At 37.9% G+C, this 20971-nt stretch overlaps 1 protein-coding gene across 2 annotated transcripts in view; it reads left to right on the top strand.

Moving 5' to 3' along the window:
* The window catches only part of FAM131B (family with sequence similarity 131 member B), a 58532-nt gene that overhangs the window by 22402 nt on the left and 15159 nt on the right, over window positions 1-20971 (top strand). The window contains exons 2-4 of one of the 2 annotated variants that reach the window (XR_009153492.1): window positions 12690-12799; window positions 16082-16117; window positions 18484-18578. Coding sequence is in view for 1 of the 2 variants with exons in the window: in XM_058169494.1 (XP_058025477.1) it covers window positions 12690-12799; window positions 16082-16117; window positions 18484-18569 (232 nt within the window). In the remaining variant the exon portion in view is untranslated. Of the gene's footprint in view, window positions 1-12689; window positions 12800-16081; window positions 16118-18483; window positions 18579-20971 lie in introns of those variants that run through there. The other variant, XM_058169494.1, reaches the window with a different exon arrangement.

The following is a 20971-nucleotide window of genomic DNA, read 5'->3' as shown; positions in this document are numbered from 1 at the left end:
TCTCAATGTGTCACAAAACAAAACTGTAAATGAAAGGTCATTGGATTGACTTGTGCTACCACAGGAAATGGACAAATAAACATAATGTTCAACTCCAGGTCTTCAGAAACCAGATCAGTAGGCCTAGGAGTCTCAAGATGCTTAAATCCATGATAGCAAGTAATTTAGCTCTTTAACTCACAAGTAATTAGTAAAAACAGGAAAGAAGAGCTACTGGCCAGTAGGGGCAAGAAAGTCTAGCACAGGCTCCCTGAAGATATAATTGTCATGTGTAGTTGAAATAGCCCAGGGGAGTTCACTGGACTTTGATAAACAAATATATCCCATCAAAAGTATCCGACATAAAAGCCAAGAACCCAACTGTTCTTGGTTAAGTATTTATAAAGATTGTAGAAATTAGAGAAAATAAATGCACATTTTTAGAATGGGTTAGCAAAAGTATAATTTAGGTTAAATTATTGTTCTCCGCATTGGACAGTTTGGATACATTATGTAAAGACATATGTTGGTCTCTGGAGAATTCTATAATGTTGGGAAAGGTAGAAGAAGAGGACCACTATTAGCAAATGAATGGACTCAGTTATAGCAGAAATGGCTACACCATTGGAAGACCTGAAAGGCCAGGATGGGAACAGATCTTCCTAGAGAAAGTCTATTCTTTTTTTTATTATTATTCATGTTTTATTTACAGTTTCCCTTTCACACCATACATATTTTGTGGACAGTGTATTGACTGGGTCAATGTCTTTTTTAAACAATGTTAACAATAATAATACAAATAAGTATACATAATCCTAATCTTCCAACTTCACCAATACCATTCTCTCTTTGCTATTCTTTATCGTTTTTTCCCATTAATATATTTAAACCTAAATAACATTTCTTTGCACCATTTATTTGTTATCCCCTATTAAGTCACTAATATTTAAAAATTGCTCATTATTCCACCATAATTTCAATATCTCAAATGTCTAGGACTACTAATAAAACCAAATATTAACAAAATGTAATCAATCCCGAGATTATATCTTAAAATCCCCACAATTTCTAATCCTTAAAAGTTTGAATTCACAATATATTTTAATACACAGTTAATCTTATAAACCTCCATCTATTAACCTTTAGCTTATTTTTAATTATAATAAATCCTGTTATCTATTAATATATATACTACTATTTTCCCTATTCCTATTTTCTTAATATATTTTATCACTATCCCATATCTCTTAACCCTTTTGGAGTTCCGTCATTTATTGACTTTTTAATCACCCTTTTATTCCTCTCTCTTGGAATCTTATAAGTTTTTTTGATATTTTTATACCCACTGAGTATTCCCTTTCAATTGCCCTTTATCTCTTTCTGCTGCATCATTTGAGCACCCATCCATAAATCTTTCTTCTTTTTGAAGAGATTTTTTTCTCTGTTCTATTATAAACTTTTAAGGAATTATCTATTTGATTCCTACTTATCAAAAAGAAATAGAAAAAATCTATTCATGTGGTTGCTACGAGTTGACTCTGATCTGATGGCAAATCATCATCATCTGTTGACATGGCTCATTTCATAGTTCAAGATAATATTAGATTTATCTGAAAAATATCATAGGAGACAAAATCTCTTGTCTATATGAGTTGTCCTTGAGTATGGTTAATTGAACTTTATAAAACTAAAGCTGATAATTAGACAGATAAAAGATGTTAATATGTAAATGAATGTGAGCACTGCACTTAATGATTATGTGAGTTGATTTCGAGATAATGTTTTGTCCTATTAATTTTAAAGTGGTGAATCAAAAAGACATTTATGACAGCATATTGTGGGGTTCTCTCATTGGACCTTCTGAAAGAAAGAATACTTAACACCTGAACCAAATGTGCCCATGTGGTTAAGGTGAGCTAAAATTGTATCTTATTTGCTGTGGCATTTTTCTCCTTATAGAGATGTACATTTAGTAGTTATCCTACCTCATGTAGATAAGATTCCTGGAAAGATATTGTAGGCCAGTCTATTTAAGAGATCGATACTGCAGAAAGTAGCAGAATTCTGGGCTAGAGCCTGCTCTGTTTGTCAAGTAGTTATGAATACTGTAATTGTTTTTGGGGGGTTAAGATTCATAGAATTTCATATTTACATACTGTTTTATTTTGAGAGCTAACGAAGGATTCTAAATAAAATATACTATATCTATTTTATCTATTGACTCTATAGACTCCATGCTATAGATTCCACTCAGATGCTGAAAACAGTTTAATTTGCAATACTGCTGGACTCAGTATGATTAGATGGAGAAGTATTTAGTTGCAGGAGTTTTCCCCGTTGTAGCTTCCTGTCTACTGATTATTACCAACAGGAAGCACAGCTTGTAAGGTTATAACGTTGCATTGCATGTTGGAGTGACTTTCTCTGGATTTGTTTCATATTGACTGCATTTCTACATGCCTGTTTTATCAGTATAGAATCATCGCACATTGCTAAATATCAAGGGATATGACTCGTCTTTTTAGACTAATAGAACTATCTATTCTGTTCTCTTCTGGTATGTTTCTAGAATCTTGGCTGATCCCTCCTGGATGAAAAATTGATCATTTCCTTCCAAAGAATTATCTATCAATTTGTTTATTATTATATCAATTTCTTTATTTATTTCAGTGTAGAATATTTTATTTTAGAAAATCCAAGAGCAAGAGAGTTATATGCAAGCTGCCAAATTAAATCTACAGTTCTACCTTTTTCTTTTAGGATTAAAGAATTATATGGCTGGAAGGGACCTTGGAGGTCTTCTAGTCCAATCCAAGGTAGTGAATTTATACCATCCTGGGCAAATGCCTGTCCAACCTTTTTTTGAAAACTTCCAGTGATGGAGCACCCACATCGGGAAATCAAGCTGTTCCATTGATTAATTGACAGTCAGTTCCTCAAAATTATTGTCTGTTGCTGCTATTGCTGGGAAGGGAAGAGTCTATTAATGACGAAGAAGACAGAGAGAGAAAAGGAGAGAGCAGTTATTATTTTATAAACCATAAGACAAATTATGGTTCCATGAAGATAGTCTCCTGCCTTTCTTGTATAGAACATAATTTTATTAAATGTCTTTTAAAAAAGAAATGACTCATACTGATGTTTCTGAACCATTCTATCTATTGCTACAAAATATTTTATTTCTTTTGTAAGGATATAATGCAGTATTGTAGGCATTGCTGAATTAGAACTGCTGGCTATTTTTGCAGATAGATATACTTACTTGCAGATAGTTCTTGGTTAATAACTGGGACTGGAATTTCTATTTCTAAGAAAAATGCTCTGTCACATGACCATATAGCAACAGCAACTTTGCCAGTCCCAGTTGCTGTCCTTAATTAAATCCCACCTGTTCGTTAGGTGAGGAACTACCCAATCCAAGCCATTCCTGGCTTGATTCCTCCCACCCCAAGTTTCAGGAAGACAAAGCACTGACTTCTTTTCAATTCCTCCTGCATCCCCCCACCACCTCTGCCCTTCCAGACACCCTGCACTCTGCCACCTCTACTGCCCTTCAGCTTGTTTCCAAGTCACGCACAGACTTTTTGTCAAGCTTTGGAAGGTTTATCAAGCTTTACAAGGTGACGCATGATTTGCACAAGGATGTCCATGGCTCAGGAAGAAGGCTTACCACAGCCAGCAGCTGCCCATGAAGGGCCAGGCTGGACACTCCTCCTGAACAGCTGGGGGCAGCAGAGCCAGCAGGGTGGTAGAGTGCAGGATGGGCCAAAGGGCAGGGATGAGAAAGATGGGGGAGGAGGAATGGAGGGAATTGAAGCACGCCGTGATCATAAGTGGAAGTGGATATCCAAGTGCCTGAATTTTGATTACGTGACCTCGGGGCCACTTCAACAGCCATAACTTTAGGGAACAGGTGTAGCTTCCTTTCATTTAGGGAATAGGATCTTGGATTATTCTGCAGATTTGAATGCCACTCAGTAGACTTTACAATTTTTACAATTTTGCCATATAGAGGTTGGAAGTTATCCAGAAAATCTTAGAAAATAAGAATGTAAATGCAAAATCCATAGCTGGGCAGTATTTATTATGGTAAAAGCAAACACCCCAAGAAGATGTTCAGTCTTTTAAGTCCTTCATACCTCTTCATTAAGCACCATGTAGATTGGGAAAAAAAGCGGGGGAAATGTGGTCATCAGATTTGAAGTTTAGGCTTAAACCGAAGGTTGAGGTTTTAATGAGAGGAGTGCTATGCTTTTAGCACTGTATTTTTAATATGAATAATGCAAAAATATTCAGTGCTTTTACAGCAAGACTGGGCCGTTCTTTTTCCTAGTGTCGTTATTTTGTATGTAGAAAGTAATGGCTTTAACATTTAGACAACTTTGACTGCCGGGTGAAGAGACTCATCAGATTGAAAAGCACTTCTTTGCAGAAAATTTTACATTTTTATTTATATTTTATGCAGAATTGTTATGTATTGTTATTTAGATATAGGCTTTAATGGTTATTTCAAATATTGTGAACATTCATACTAGTATATTTTATAGCAATTCATATATATCTTATTTTGGTTTTATAATTTGATTGTTATATTAATTTTTGATGATATATTTTATTGTTTTGTATTGTGTCTAGTTATATGTGCATGTAAAATAAAACTACTACTACAATTACAGATAGTCCTCCATTTACAATAGTTCATTTAATGACCATTCAAAGTTACGATGACACTGATAAAAGTGATTTATGACCATTTTTCACACTTATGACCATTGCATAGCCCATGGTCACGTGATTTATATTTGGATGCTTGACAACTAACTCACATTTACAATGGTTGCAGTGCTCTGGTGTCACGTGATCATCTTTTGCAACCTTCTGACAAGCAAAGTCAATGGGGAAACCAGATTCACCTAACAACCTTGTTACTAATTTAACAGCTGCAGTTAATTCAGTTAACAAATTTGGCAAGAAAAATCATTAAATCGGGCGAAATAAACTTGACAAATTTCTTAATTAGCAACATAAATTTTGACTCAATTGTGGTCATAAATCAAGGAATATCTGTATAACTCTTAAAAATTGAATCCCACATGGCAATGAAGCTTTCAAATAGCTTTCCTTGACAACATGTTGGGAAATGCCCAGCCAGGGAGGGGAGGGGAGGGGAGGTCAAGCAGGAAATTAGCCTTGAATCGTTGCAGAACCATAATAGATCACTCACTACCCCACTGAGCAACATGGATTCTTATCCATGTTCCCAAGGGAAGCCAAACGGTCTGGGATTCCTGTATAAAGAGGATGGGCAGAGCCTGGGGCAAGATAGCAAGACTCAAGCGCCATACAAAGTGTCAAATCAGACTTACAAGCATGAATACATTAAAAGGTTATGACTTTTGGGTGAATATTTGTATATCATCTTACTTCCCATGTGCTATTATGTCATTAAAAAAAACACTGTTAGTTTTGAGAGTGACTAACATGTTGTGTGAAACAGCAAACATCGTGCCCATTCTTACATACATCTGAGTGGCCTCCTGTCTGCTACTTGAGACAAAATTAGAAATTGGAAATCTTGCCATATAAAAGCACATATTGATGGATAGGCCTGCCTGATGAAGAGAGTGTCATTACCTGATGATTTAAAAATCTTGCCCAGACTACTTATCCATCCAACAGGGAACTTCAACAGTTCTGTCTGGGCTCAGATTCAAAAAATAAATAAGAGACTTACCCAGCAGATAGAACTAAAGATCCTCAAACGTTTGTTCCAAGGTTTTCAGCAACTAAAAGAAAGGGCAGCATAGCTCAGGAAATCCGATTTGGTCTGCTAAGGACCAGTGGTGAAATCTGAATCGGTTTGCCACCAGTTTGCTGGCCACGCAAGCGCATTCATGTACATGCACAGTACACACCAAAAGGAGGCTTGGGAAGTAGAGCAAGGAGAGGGGATCAGCTGTGCCGCGCAATTTAGATTCACTAAAAAGCAGGATTTTAAATCACGTGGCACAGCTGATTGTCAAAAATACCAGTTCGGAGGAACTGATAGCTTTTTTTTTACAACCAGTTCACCCCAATCAGTAGTTTTTATCACTGGGGGAGCTCCAGTTCCCCCCTCCCCCTTCCATTTGTAAACATACTCACATTTTACAAGATTGTTGTAAAGGTTACATTTAGATTACCATATTTTTCGGAGTATAAGACGCACCTTAGTTTTTGGGGAGGAAAATGGGAGGGGGGAATTCTGCCTACCAGGTATTCATCCGGCTAGCATCGTTAGCCTGGTCAGCTTCAGCACACTAGTTCGCTGGTTTTGAGTGCGCGCTTCTCTTGCACACACCTGGTTGTGGCTAAAAAGCAGATCTTTTGTCAGTATTAGGAATAAATGGAGCTAGAGGCAAATGCTGCTTCTAAGACAATCCCTACGAATAATTCAAGTACTTTTCTTTTTAAAAAAAACTTGGATGATTTTCAATTGATCATACAACTTTTTAATATTAAACATATTTATCCATTTAAAAAATTGGAACACCAGTGATGTGCCTGAGGGCACTAATCAGATACTCCATCCAGGGCTTGATACTAAAGACACCAGCTTTTCCTGGAGAGGTGAACAGATGCAAACTCACCTCATCTTTTATTATCATACTACCTCTGGTTTTCTATTTTTTGTTATCGTTGGCAGCCTAATTGCATTAAAATGTCAGTCACGCTACTCGATTTCGCTTTTCATATTCCTTCCAGCTTCACTAATGGCCAATTCACTTAATGAGTCAGAAGCTTTCTTCTAATTAGTAGTGTCTATGCACAGTGGCAGCTCGCAGTGCTCGCCTCTGTTCAGTAATTCATGACCAACTTGAAAATTATCTAAAGGATTGCTAACTACTTTTTGTCCTGCATGGAGAGAAAATTAAGCAAGCACATTTCAGTACTATTATGGGTTGGCAGGGTACCGGTGTATTGTTGACTCTGAGCCTGCTGCTTGTTTGACTGCTTTTTTAAATATTATTTTTAGTAGGTACACATTGGATCCTTCTGAAGTCCTCCACAGATGATTGAGTTCAATGATTAAATTTATGAATACTGAGGAAACCTCTAAGAGATTCTCTTACAGTAATTTTTTGGTGATCAGTGAGAGCTGGGCAAGGCAATGTTGTACTTCTTTATAAGTACAACATTGCCTTTCCAGAATTTAGCAAAGCTGGCTGGGGAATTCTGGCAGTTGAAATCCGCCAGGCTTAAAGTTGCCAAGGTTGGAGACCCCTGTTCTATAGCTCTTAGTTATAGAGAAGCTTTCACTAAAAGATGCCTGTGACCTTGTTAAAACAGTTGCCTTTTCTACCGTATGAATTGTCAAAAAAAAAAGAGAGAGAAAAGCCCCATGGTTTAATGGCTGACTTCAAGCCAGATTCAAGGAAATCTTGTTTTAGCAGCAAATGACAAGACATTTAACAGTTGTGCGGTATCATGGTATCTACAGAGATTTCATGTTCTTGTCTTGACTATTCTGCATTTGCTAATGTTAAATGCCTGCTACGACTGGATAATAAAGAGATAACTCATCATAACCTTGCTCCCAGCTTATGTAAATGTGCTTTGCAGGAAACAATTTGTATAAACCCAGAATACAGTATTTATATGTGAAAATGTCATGTAAATCTAAATGTAACTAATTTGATGAATTAAGCCATACATCTTCACTGGATATGAATTGTGACACTGGAAAATATTACTGTGGTGAAACATATGTCTGACTGAAAAGTTCTTGCTCATGTAGGAAACTATTAACATACCTGAAAATCTGAATCAACATGTTATGCAAATATATAAACTTTGCTGTTGCAAACTAAATTGATATATGCAAGACAAACCAAGAAATTAAATTACTTTTACAAGGTTAATACATATAGCTCTAGATCAGGGGTCTCCAACCTTGGCAACTTGAAGACTTGTAGACTTCAATTCCCAGAGTTCCTAGGAACTCTGGGAGTTGAAGTCCACAAGTCTTCAAGTTGCCAAGGTTGGAGACCCCTGATCTAGATCATTTTCTTTTTTATACTTTCTAATGCAATGGACGCGGTGGCTCAGGGGCTAGGACATTGAGCTTGTCGATCGAAAGGTCGGCAGCTCAGCGGTTCGAATCCCTAGTGCTGCCGTGTAACAGGGTGAGCTCCCATTACTTGTCCCAGCTTCGGCCAACCTAGCAGTTCGAAAGCACGTAAAAAATGCAAGTAGAAAAATAGGGACCACCTTTGGTGGGAAGGTAACAGCGTTCCGTGCGCCTTTGGCGTTGAGTCATGCTGGCCACATGACCACGGAGACGTCTTCGGACAGCGCTGGCTCTTCGGCTTTGAAACGGAGATGAGCACCACCCCCTAGAGTCGGGAACGACTAGCACGTATGTGCGAGGGGAACCTTTACCTTTAATGCAATGGAAATATGTTCTGTTTATGGGATTAAGATTCTGTGCATCTGTCCATCAGCAGGATAATTCTCTGAACAAATTTTATTATGGTGGGATAAGCCATTAGTTGCAAGAGGGAGGGGGAAGGTGGGGAGAAGCAATGCACCTCTGTGAGAAACGCAGTCACGTAGTCCATCCCTTCCCTCCTCCTTCCTGCTCATTTGATGGAAGCTGTACCATGCTTTCTAATGCGCACATAGAAGTACACAAGGATTCAACTGAGAGAGAGTCCAATCAGACATATACACAGAGCCATAAGCAAAAACAGCTGCCTTCTACAGTCACTACTTGTAAGGGCGTTGGCTGGACAGGAAATCCTGATGAGGAACTGTACTTGTGCCTATAAGTGCTTAGATCTAAATGGGAGGAAATAGGCCTAGAATCCAAAGAAACTCCATCTTTAATTCTAGGCAAGGTTCAATTCCATGGATAAACTCCATTTGTAATCTGGGGTCCTAAACAACTGCTCAAAAGGAGGTAGCATCTATTGCTAGGATGACTTTTGCACAGCTCCATCTTTTGTAGAGAAATCTTCCTGGATGATGCACTCTTGTTCTCCATCATTCATGCCTTCATAATCTCTTAGTGAACTACTCTAATGTGATATACATTGGATTGCCCTTGAGAACCATCTGGAAGCTTCAGTTGGTCCAGAACACAGTAGCTCAGGCAGTTATGTCAGCCAGTCAATTTGTTCATGCAACACCACTGTTTCAAAAGCTGCCTGGTTACCAGCATGTTCCTAGATGCAGTTCAAGGTCTGCTTATCATCCATGACTCAGAATTACTTCTTCTCAGTAGTTCTGCCCATCCATTAAGGTCTTGAAGCAATGGTTCACTCTGGGTCCTTTGCTGAGGGAGTGTCCTCTACAGGAAGCAAGGCCTTGCAATGAGCATAGATTGTTGGGGGCAATATGCTGACTGTGTAAACCGCTTAGAGAGGGCTGTAAAGCACTGTGAAGCAGTATATAAGTCTAAATGCTGTTGCTATAGCTAAAGAGAAAGATTTTGAAGGACAGAGGTAGATCAGTGGCCTGGACAATGGTAGATGAGGCTTGAGCCCAGACCAAGAAAGTGGTTTGCACAGCTCATACAGTGCTCCACCCCCCGTAACAATTCACATGAAGGTAAAAGGAAAGGAGACCCATCCAGACTTGCAGACTTGTTTCTAGAGTTCTTCTAATAAAAGTAGCTTTATGATTACAACGTCTGTCTTTTTAGTCTGGTTTGCCTTATAGAGCTGACGGGTCTTCTCAGTTTCTGCCCCCCTTGTCTGGAACAGCAGTCCCCCCACCTCAAAAAATCAAATTGGCTCAAACTAGCTTTTCAGGAATGCCTTTGGGTCCCCTATGACTGTATAATAATCAGTCATCACTAGATGAATAATAATTCTGTATTGCATAATATTTGGGCAGTGTTGGTAAGAGTAAAGTATAAAAATGGGGATTTGTGTTTTGTAATTATTATTTACAAATAGCGCTTCTGTGATAGATTCCACAATTTGGCTAGGAAAGAACTCCTTCTTCAGAAAAAGATTTTTTGTGCTTGAACAATAGGAGCTGTATAAGGAATTCAGGAAGACTTGTTTTTCTTCCTGAAGTGATTATGGGGTTTATAGAAAATACTGCTAAATATTTTTAAACAGCCTATAATATATTGCTTTGCAGATACTATTTCATCAAATTGTATATTGTAAAAGTAATAATTTACTGATATCATAATCAAATGTAAATAGTTAAACTGGGCCAAAGAAAAGGTTGAGGGCTGCATACTGACTGTGTGCTGTGTTCTTCTAGACAGCATCGTAGTGGTCATGTCATAAAAATGAAGTCTATGCATGGCTGCATACAATCCCACTACAGATATTTTATGACACAGAAATTGTTGTCCAAATGTCACTATAAAGTCAAATCGCATTGAGCTAAGGAATGATTTAAAAAAATCTGACTCAATATTTGCTGCATCAGTTTTACAGCACTCCTAGTAGCAAAGATGGGCAACCTCAGACTCAGAGCACACCATTCACCAAAGTTGGGTTTTTTCCCTTTTTTGCAATGGCATTTACTCTTTAGAGGCTTCCATTGGATAATGTCAGTGAAAATACAAAGAAAAATGAAAGCATAATGCTACATATCCAATTAAGCACAGCAAATAGTTTAGAGGATTAGTGTGCCATTGATCTCCCATGCAAGGCAAAGAACGTCATATATCTGCCCAACCCGCTAACATCTGTTCTATGCTATAAAATCTTTGAATTCATCCCTCATAATATTCACACTATTTATGAATGCATATGTATATTAGGTAATATAAGCAGCCCAATTCTACTGTGGAAATCTCACAAATCCAACTATATCATGGAAGAACACCATGGAAATTAACTATCTCAGACCTCCATGAAGAAAGGAAACAAAAATTAGTATAATGAATACACGAATATAATTATGACTGCACTAAGGTGAATATGACTTGTGAGGACTGAAGGGGCAATGTTGATTTTCATGGGGCAAAACTAGCAGGTCCCAGGAATTCTCATACTCTGGATTTAACATATTAGCTTATCCAGGCAGAGCGAGAATGCTTGTGTGTGCAAAGCCAGAGCCATGTTGGACCACACTCCAGGCTTTCTTTTCTGCTTTGCTTGAACAAGCCAACAGCTTGGTGTTCTGCACTGTTGGCAGTGCCAATATACTTGCACAGACAAAACTGGAACCCCTATCAGCTTGCTTGTCATGACAGAATTCAGACAACAATCCAGCAATTCTTTCATCACATTTTCTTTTTCAGTTCTGTAGATTCCTGTTCTCTTTTTATTATTGCTTCATTCCTTCCATTCAAGTTAGCTCTTTTGTGCTTGCGCCATTGAATGTCATGGCAACATTTTGCCAGGAAGTCCATGAAGTACACACCATGTTATAGATTTATGTTTAATGGTACACTTTCTGCCAAGTGCCTAATACTTTCAAATACATATAAGTGCTTATAATTAAAACACCCTGTGGATTTGAGTCTGCTTTAAATTTTTCTCGGTCCATAATTACAGCAAAGTGTTTAGCATTATTATCATTTTCAGACCCCCATTATGAGAAGTTATTTAATGCATCACATGACATACATTTACTACTTAGGATCAGATTAAGAAAAGAAGCCAGTTTTGTAAGTTTTCTTAAGTTGTCTGTACAGTATTGATTAAGTGGCGTTTAAAATGCAATAGATCCATCCTGTTTTGCCTAGAACGTTTCAGCTAGCTGAAAAATGGGAGGGGCAGAGGAAGACACGTGATTGCATGATCTAATTATCTATCTATGTATTTCGGTTATGGGGAATGGTTTGTGAAGCAGGGAGGCTCTTGATTATGGACAAGACATGACAAGTCCTGTTTAAATGTCTGTCTGTACAAATCCTATTTGAAATTAGTGTCCATGTGGTATTTAAGGTTTATAGTGTAACTATTAATAATCTACCCAAATTTTTAACATACGTATATTACCGGTTTAGGATGAGCAAAGTTTTGTGACCAAGGGCCTTGTGTATAAGGATAGGTGGGAATGTAACACACATTTGGGTAGCGCTGTTTTTTTCCCAGGTTTTGGAGGAGTTTCTTCTTTCTTTTAGATTATGATTTGATTTTTTTTTTTACCTTGCAATATGATTTTCCACCTAAAAAAAGCAGGAAACTGGGCCATCAGTTTTCAGTTGTCCTCAGAAGGGACTCAAAGGGCTTCAGGAAGGCACTTAAGGATCATCACTCTGTAGATGATATTCATCCTTCATAATTTATATTTGATATTAGTGTTGAATTTGATTCTTTTGATGTACCCCAAATGGCAGTTAACATTTATTTATTAAACTTCTAATGTATTTTTCCATAATGAAAAAATGTGCTAAGAATCTAAAGTGATACCACATTTTATTAAAGCTTGGCTGTAACGCTGTTCAGAAATCCAAGGGTCTCTTTTCTCTCAGTTTCAGTGATTGATGAATCTTGCAATTTTCCTGGCATTCAACAATATTTCATCCAATCTTCTAATATTTTTTAAAAACATCAGATCACAGTTTGATTCAATAGCATATTGCCGCCTTTGGGGTGAAGGGGGCATCCTAATGAAATGTGTGGCTGCCTTCATCAGAGATTACTGCTTAAATTGACATTTTATATCAGCTATGGGGCATCCCAGGCCAAGGAAATTTTGGAATGTAATCACTACAAAAGTAGGAACTCTGATTACTTTTTGTGTGGCTTCAGGAAACGAAGTGATTGCTGTGGATTGGAAAGGGCTAAAAGATGTGGACCAGATCAATATGGACAGCACCAGCTCACTCCATGGAAGCAGCATCCACAGACCATCTACTGAGGTGAGCATTCGTTCCATGTCATAGATAAGAGACCATTCAAGAATCATCAGCAAAGCGAATTCCCCAACCAAAACCACAGAAACAAGTATTTTCCAGGATGAAGATCCAGGATCTTTCAAATAGTCAAAGGGGGTGGGGGTGTTTTATTGTAGACAATGATAAGGTTGTTTTGAATTTTCATTTTGACTTGATATAGATTGGCAGGAAACCAAATAATTGTTTGGAATTTGAATCCAATAAGATTCTAGAACTACCGTGATTGCCCCAAAACAGGACATGTCCCAAAAATAAGGCCCAGCCTGATTTTTGGGGTGGGCCTAAATATATGCCCTCCCCTGAAAATAAGCCCCCCCTCTCTCACACACACGCACACACACAGGTCCCTCACCCTACCAACCCACCCAAGGCAGCCACATCCCTGCGAACTCCTGCACCGCCTGCCCCTTTCACCGCCCACAGCACCGACCATAGACCTCGAGCACCTGCTTCTGTTCCTGTGCCATGGTGGTGGCCCACTCTCAGCCAGGCACCGCATAGCCTGTGCTACCGAGCGCCCACCACAGCACCCCCAGCGCAAACATCGCTGCCACGGACCTTCCTTGGCAGGACGGTCACGGGCGGCAGAGGCTTGGTGCCTTCAGGCCACTCACGTTGTACACACACACACACACACACACACACACACACACACACACACCATGGGAGGGAAGGGGCTTAATGGCAGCGCGCGAAGGGAACCTCTCTCTGCCGGATTCCCGGTTGTGAGTGCACAGGCCACCCGGGGCCTCCTGCACCTCCAAAATAATAAGACCACCGATAATAAAGCCAAGCCATTATTTCGGGGTTCAAAAGAAAATAAAACCCTGTCTTATTTTCAGGGAAACATGGTATTAGCTGTCAAAAACATCTTGGCAGTATTCCATGAAGTGCCTAGGATAAATCCTTATCTGTGAAATTTTTCTAATGAGTATTGGCGAGATAAAATCACCCATGTTCTCTGTACTCTTGTATTCTTGCGATCTTCTCCTTTTGCTATAGAACCTCAATTCAGTTCAGGCCATTTAATGACCTGGTAATAAGTCTTGTGCATCAAGTATGGCCAGTCCTGGTCCCCTAGAGGCCTCTGTTAATTTTTTTCCCCCTGGCACTCAGCTAAGCACCAGACTGGATTGAGTATTATTATGATGGAGTAGAAGATGTGAATGCAGAAAGTGTCCTGCCTTTTTAATCACATAACAATCAGCCTGCCAACTACCAAGCAGCAGAATTTCAGTGAGGAAAACAGCACACTATGTGTTTTTTCTTTCTGCTATAATCATGCAGCTCTCCCCACAATACTTGGATGATTTACACAGCGAAAAGCCGTTTCTAGGTCCAATCAATTGCAGAAGGGAAAACATGACTAGATCTCAGGATGTCTGAAGAAGTTCAAACTTTTCAGGCCCATGTACTGAAATTAGGGTTAAGGAAAAACATAGGGACTGGCTCTTTGTGTTTATGTGTTTTCGTTATCCATCCGCATAGAGTAGATGGCTTCAGATGGATTATCCTTCTTGCATAACTTTGTTTGATTTTTTGATAATTGTGTGTGGCCTACTTATCTAATAGGGTGTATGAAATGAGATTTAATGAGCTTTTTGGAATAGATAACTGCTATTCAAGCATGACATTTTAGTTTTTATGAAACTCGTACAAATAGATGGGAGCATTTTGAAGTATGCTTACTTAGACTGTGACTCCTGAAATCTCTCTTCAGGGGATTTTGACTACTCAATGTGATATGCATTTGAATGGTAGGACATTCAAATGGATATCAGGTGGTTCCATTTTTCTCCATTTTTAAATTTTCTACTGGCATCTCATGGACCACTGTTATAAAATAATTATTGGACTTCGCAGAGCTTTGCCTTCATTCAGAATCAGTGGCCCAATAGTTAAACCAGACTAGTCTTGTCTATTTTGACCATTACCTTCTCTCAATGCCAGACAGCATTGCTAAACAACTATGGAAAATTATGCTTGGAAGCAGGCTTAACAGCACACTTCACTGGTTACATTTGCATTAAACTCCCATGTTTTCACATGTATATACAAATCCAACTCTAGGTGAGGCTACATTGCTTGAGATAAGACACAAATGGTGCTGGAAAAGGTTTTCTAAATGTTCAGGAATGTACCATATTCCTATATACCTGGCTTCAGATCCATCCAGGCAGCAAAGAAGACCTCCTATGATGAGTTAACGATATTGCTGGGTACTTTCCATCATACTACCGGTAGTAAATCCAGCTTCCTTGTGTTTCAGGAGTTGCTGTTAAGACAATGGCAGACGGTGCTTTCCTTTCAGTGCCATCAGCTGATTGTTGGAGGACTCATAGGGATTTCTGAGGAAATGTCAACTAATGATCCTAAACTGTTTTCCTGCCAATATGCAATCTCAGAAACAATATATGAGGCAGCATTTAGGAAACTGAAAGGAAGAATTGAAAAGCTGAGTCAAGAGGAAGAAAAATTCAATTAGACAGAGAAGGATGAGAGAAAAGTATTTATATATAGATAAAAGTAGAGCAAATATTGGGAGGAAAGCTTTTCTATAAGTAAAGTGCCACATCAAAAAATGGATGAGTAAGGAGAATAATAAAAGGAAGGTAGCTTTCAGGGAGAGTATTTCACCTTGGCAGAACGAAGGGAAGATGAGCAAAAAAGAAAGCTAGAATGGAAGAAGACAAGAAGGGAGAAAGTAAAGATATTTTGCTATTTGCACTTTTTCCCCTTCTGTTCAGTTGTGTCCAATTCTTGGGCACTTCCTGGACAAGTGCCAGCAATTTTCTTGGCACAGTTCTTTGCCATTATCTCCTTCGTACGGCTGAGAGAAAGTGACTGGCCCAAGGTCACCCAGCTAGCTTTGTGCCTCAGCTTTAGGCAGTTTTATAAATCTATACCTACTTAATCATCTACTGCTGCTATAAATAAGTTTTCAACTCATTGTTTAAATGAACATCTGACAGTATCATTGATGTTCAGTGCCATGCAGCTTTCATCCTGGAATAATTATATTTTTTTACCACATCTCAGTTTGCTTTTCCCTCTCCCCAATCTTTATTTATTGTGCTATACATTTACAACCGTAACTACTATCAAGAACAGTCTCTCCCAAAACATGCATCCTGGTCTCTGAAATCCTTAGCAGAGGAAGCCATAAAGTCAACTGCTACAAGAAATGAATATGGTATGGAGAGAGTTTGGGTGTGTTACTAATGTTTTATCTTAATTCTTATGTAGCAAACACGGACAGATTTCTCCTGGGATGGCATTAATGTGAGTATATCCAGCACTCTAGCTGGGTCAGTCTGTCTGTGTGTGAGTCTGGAGGGTCTTGAGGTGTCCATTAGGGATCCATCTTGCTTCTAGTAAATTCTGGGTCATACCTTAGATTGAGCATTTTTCCACTTCTAGCCCAATTGATACTTTATCCAGAAAAACAAATAATTGATCTGAATGGCAGCTCAACACACTGAAGATATGTGTGTTTCAAGGTCAAATTCCAATTAGCTAAACATTTTGTCCATGATCCCACAACAGACTCCCCCACTCCAGCAGCAGAAAATCTGATCTGCGAGTGGGTGGGTATTCAAAATCCACTCTTAAAGTAGATGGATATTTGAACGATTACTTTACTAGCGGTTTTGAATGTGCCTGCCTGGACTCCAGGACATAGGTTAATTTTAATTTATATGGCAAGCATTTTTATAAGATATTATCACTATCATTTGTAAGTACAATCCAAAAACATCTATTTTAATGACTCCTTTATTTTCATTCTCTTTTTGATCATAGCATTTTAAAATAATACAGACTTTATCCAAATTATTCAGACTCTCCTAGTTTTGTAAACTGTGTGTATAAATGTATACATAAATGCAAACACATACAATTCTGTAAAAGCGGAACATAAAAATCACCTTTCAAAGTACTCATTAAAGAATGCAAATGCCATTAAAGAAGTTAGGTCCTTTAGTCTTCATCACCAAAAAACTAAATATTCAGAAAAGAAAACTTATCTAGATTATCTTAGATAAGGATATCAAGGATAATAAACCATAAACCTAATTCTGTGTTAGCCACAATATACTGTACTTGGACAACGAAACATGATAAAAAAAGGACTACAGGAATTGTTTTGCCAAAAGTCTACCACAAGAATACCCCCAAGACAAATTATCTAAAGGAAAAAAACTCACACAATAGAGAAAAAAAAGCAAATATATTCATTCTGCATATTCATGAAGGACACAGTTGGCGTTCTGTACATTCTTCAGGGAGTAACACTTCTAATAACTATCTTGTAGTTCTGCTAAGGAGAGATTGTGATTAAATGGGAGTCATCCATTTAATTTTCCCACTAACTGTCATATAAATTGCTTAGATCAAACAATAATGAACTACTCAAAAGGCATACAATAATACTCAGATCATGGCTAAATATAAATGTCTATTCTTTAATGCTCTGAGTACAATTTTTATTAGATGACCAATGACTTTTGTAGCCCATTTTCTGGAGACAAGTATCAAATCATAGGACGTGCTAAAGTAATTACAATATATGTGTATAATACTGCCATTTGTATTTTAAAGGAAAGTAGCTACCGGGCCCCAAACCAACACTAATCTTCAACCACCTTCTTTCTGATGCTTGGGTTTTCTGTGTCCCACACCATACCATTTGCAGCAAATTCAGGAAGAATGGCTAATCTAGTGTATGTTTGGGGAGGGGATTTTCAATAAGAAGAGAGAGCATTTCAGGAGTATGGATTCTTACAGATGGTATGGATATTATAGAAGGAAAATTAACTGAGACATCTGTGGTTTTGGAGGATTTGTACCCAATTTCAATTCCTATTTTCCCCCCCTTCTTTTCATTTTGTGATTGCACATCATGTTCCTCAACAATAATGTTGAGTGTTTCCTTTGTGTAGCATTCAAAGATGAGAAGTAGGGACAGGGGAAAAAAGCTAAGACATGAGGTATGCTCTATTACTTGTAGAGCAGAAGAAGTAGTGACTTCTGTGCAGAGTTCCTGGAATCTATTCTTTCCTTTATCATTCTGGCTTTTATACTAAATCAAAATAAGAAAGCAGCTGGGAAAATCTTCACCTTTGAAAAATACTTTCTGACCTTATCTACTCAGTATTTATCTGAATCCAGATAACAGTAATCCACTCTTAATCTTCTCTACTCACTCAGACCACCAATTTACAGCATTATACAGCTATTGCTGTGATATAAACCTGTCTAAATTTATAATCCGCTGCCACGGTGATGGTGTATTATGTTATTAGTTGTTATGTTAGAAATGCTCTGAAGCACTTGGGAGCTTTACATACACAACAGGTTTCACCTTGAATTTTATTTATGTTCTGTCTTTTAACCTTTTCATATAATGTATCATAAATTGCTGGCAAAACACATTCCAGCTAGACACCAAAAGTAACTTTAGTTCATTAGAGCTGATGTAAAACTAATACTTGCCTTATATAAATTTTCTGCAGTTACTGTTGTTTTTTCTTCTTTGTTCCTTCTATTTTAGATTTATATTTCTTGTTTTTCTTAGAAACTCAGATCAGAATATCTCCTGCTCCTTTTCTCTATCTTATGTTTTATTTCTTGGTATGACCTGTTTTCAGCTATCCATGGAAGATACAACCTCAATTCTTCCCAAACTGAAACGAAACTCAAATGCCTATGGGATTGGAGCTCTTGCTAAATCATCTTTATCTGGTGAGGATCTTAAACCTGTGAATCTGAAATCATTATACTTCTTACTAACCTGGGTTTTATCCACTTTTTGCCCTAACTTCAAATCTTTATGAAATAATGGGAGTAAAAGAAAACTTTTGGTAACTTTATTACCTACCCAAATCATGGCTAAATATAAATGTCTATTCTTTAATGCTCTGAGTACAATTTTTATTAGATGACCAATGACTTTTGTAGCCCATTTTCTGGAGACAAGTATCAAATCATAGGACGTGCTAAAGTAATTACAATATATGTGTATAATACTGCCATTTGTATTTTAAAGGAAAGTAGCTACCGGGCCCCAAACCAACACTAATCTTCAACCACCTTCTTTCTGATGCTTGGGTTTTCTGTGTCCCACCATACCATTTGCAGCAAATTCAGGAAGAATGGCTAATCTAGTGTATGTTTGGGGAGGGGATTTTCAATAAGAAGAGAGAGCATTTCAGGAGTATGGATTCTTACAGATGGTATGGATATTATAGAAGGAAAATTAACTGAGACATCTGTGGTTTTGGAGGATTTGTACCCAATTTCAATTCCTATTTTCCCCCCCTTCTTTTCATTTTGTGATTGCACATCATGTTCCTCAACAATAATGTTGAGTGTTTCCTTTGTGTAGCATTCAAAGATGAGAAGTAGGGACAGGGGAAAAAAGCTAAGACATGAGGTATGCTCTATTACTTGTAGAGCAGAAGAAGTAGTGACTTCTGTGCAGAGTTCCTGGAATCTATTCTTTCCTTTATCATTCTGGCTTTTATACTAAATCAAAATAAGAAAGCAGCTGGGAAAATCTTCACCTTTGAAAAATACTTTCTGACCTTATCTACTCAGTATTTATCTGAATCCAGATAACAGTAATCCACTCTTAATCTTCTCTACTCACTCAGACCACCAATTTACAGCATTATACAGCTATTGCTGTGATATAAACCTGTCTAAATTTATAATCCGCTGCCACGGTGATGGTGTATTATGTTATTAGTTGTTATGTTAGAAATGCTCTGAAGCACTTGGGAGCTTTACATACACAACAGGTTTCACCTTGAATTTTATTTATGTTCTGTCTTTTAACCTTTTCATATAATGTATCATAAATTGCTGGCAAAACACATTCCAGCTAGACACCAAAAGTAACTTTAGTTCATTAGAGCTGATGTAAAACTAATACTTGCCTTATATAAATTTTCTGCAGTTACTGTTGTTTTTTCTTCTTTGTTCCTTCTATTTTAGATTTATATTTCTTGTTTTCTTAGAAACTCAGATCAGAATATCTCCTGCTCCTTTTCTCTATCTTATGTTTTATTTCTTGGTATGACCTGTTTTCAGCTATCCATGGAAGATACAACCTCAATTCTTCCCAAACTGAAACGAAACTCAAATGCCTATGGGATTGGAGCTCTTGCTAAATCATCTTTATCTGGTGAGGATCTTAAACCTGTGAATCTGAAATCATTATACTTCTTACTAACCTGGGTTTTATCCACTTTTTGCCCTAACTTCAAATCTTTATGAAATAATGGGAGTAAAAAGAAACTTTTTGGTAACTTTATTACCTACCCAAATTGCAGGATTAAGTGCCAGATATTCATCAGTTCCCTCGTTGCTCCTATGTCTTGGAATTGATTCATTACTCCTTCACATTTCTGGGTTGGAGCAGGTAGGTGTGTTTGAGTGCATAACAAGAATTCACTATTGTCTGCCTGGGGTAAAAATAAAAACTGGACAACACCCATTACCTTTCACATATTACAGAACAAGGTCTTTTTTGCTAATGCCAAAAAAAAAAATCTCCCCCCCACTGAAATAAGGGGGGGAAGTGATGTATTCTTTCTTCTCTTGACATTTCATTGTTAATGCACTTCTAAGGCTTTATGCTTTATTAACACATATATGGTTTCTTCCCAACAGCCTTCCTAAGTTTAATACCTCTCAGTACTGAATCACAACTCTCTGATTAACTGAGGGTGGGTGAGCCGTGGACCAAAGTTCTAAAGAACATAGGACCGAGGAGTGCTTTCCTAAAGTTATGTGCTGGTCTCCCCTTTATTTCAGTACAAAAGCGCTACCCAAGGATGAGTGAGAATGAACAAGTGAAAATTTAGTCAGGCAAGAAAAAGAATCCTTGGATAGTGAAACTATGTGCTCTGGATAGAGATTCCACTTTTGGGGACCCTTTGTTCTAGAGCACTCTTCTTATGGCAAAAGCCAAGTGACTGGGATGGTCAGGAACTAGGTTGGTTCTCCAGACTTCACTTTGCCTATCCATTCAGTAAGGGTGACAAGAATGGACTATAATCTGCAGCTGCCTATAAAATGATCCATTTCAAATGTTTTGGGATATGGAGTGTCTAGGCTACATGGCACTGGATA

The sequence above is a fragment of the Ahaetulla prasina genome, chromosome 2, assembly GCF_028640845.1.
Source record: "Ahaetulla prasina isolate Xishuangbanna chromosome 2, ASM2864084v1, whole genome shotgun sequence".
NCBI classification, from domain to species: domain Eukaryota; kingdom Metazoa; phylum Chordata; class Lepidosauria; order Squamata; family Colubridae; genus Ahaetulla; species Ahaetulla prasina.
The sequence above is the reverse complement of the archived record's forward strand: the minus strand, read 5'-3'. Positions and strand labels throughout refer to the sequence as shown.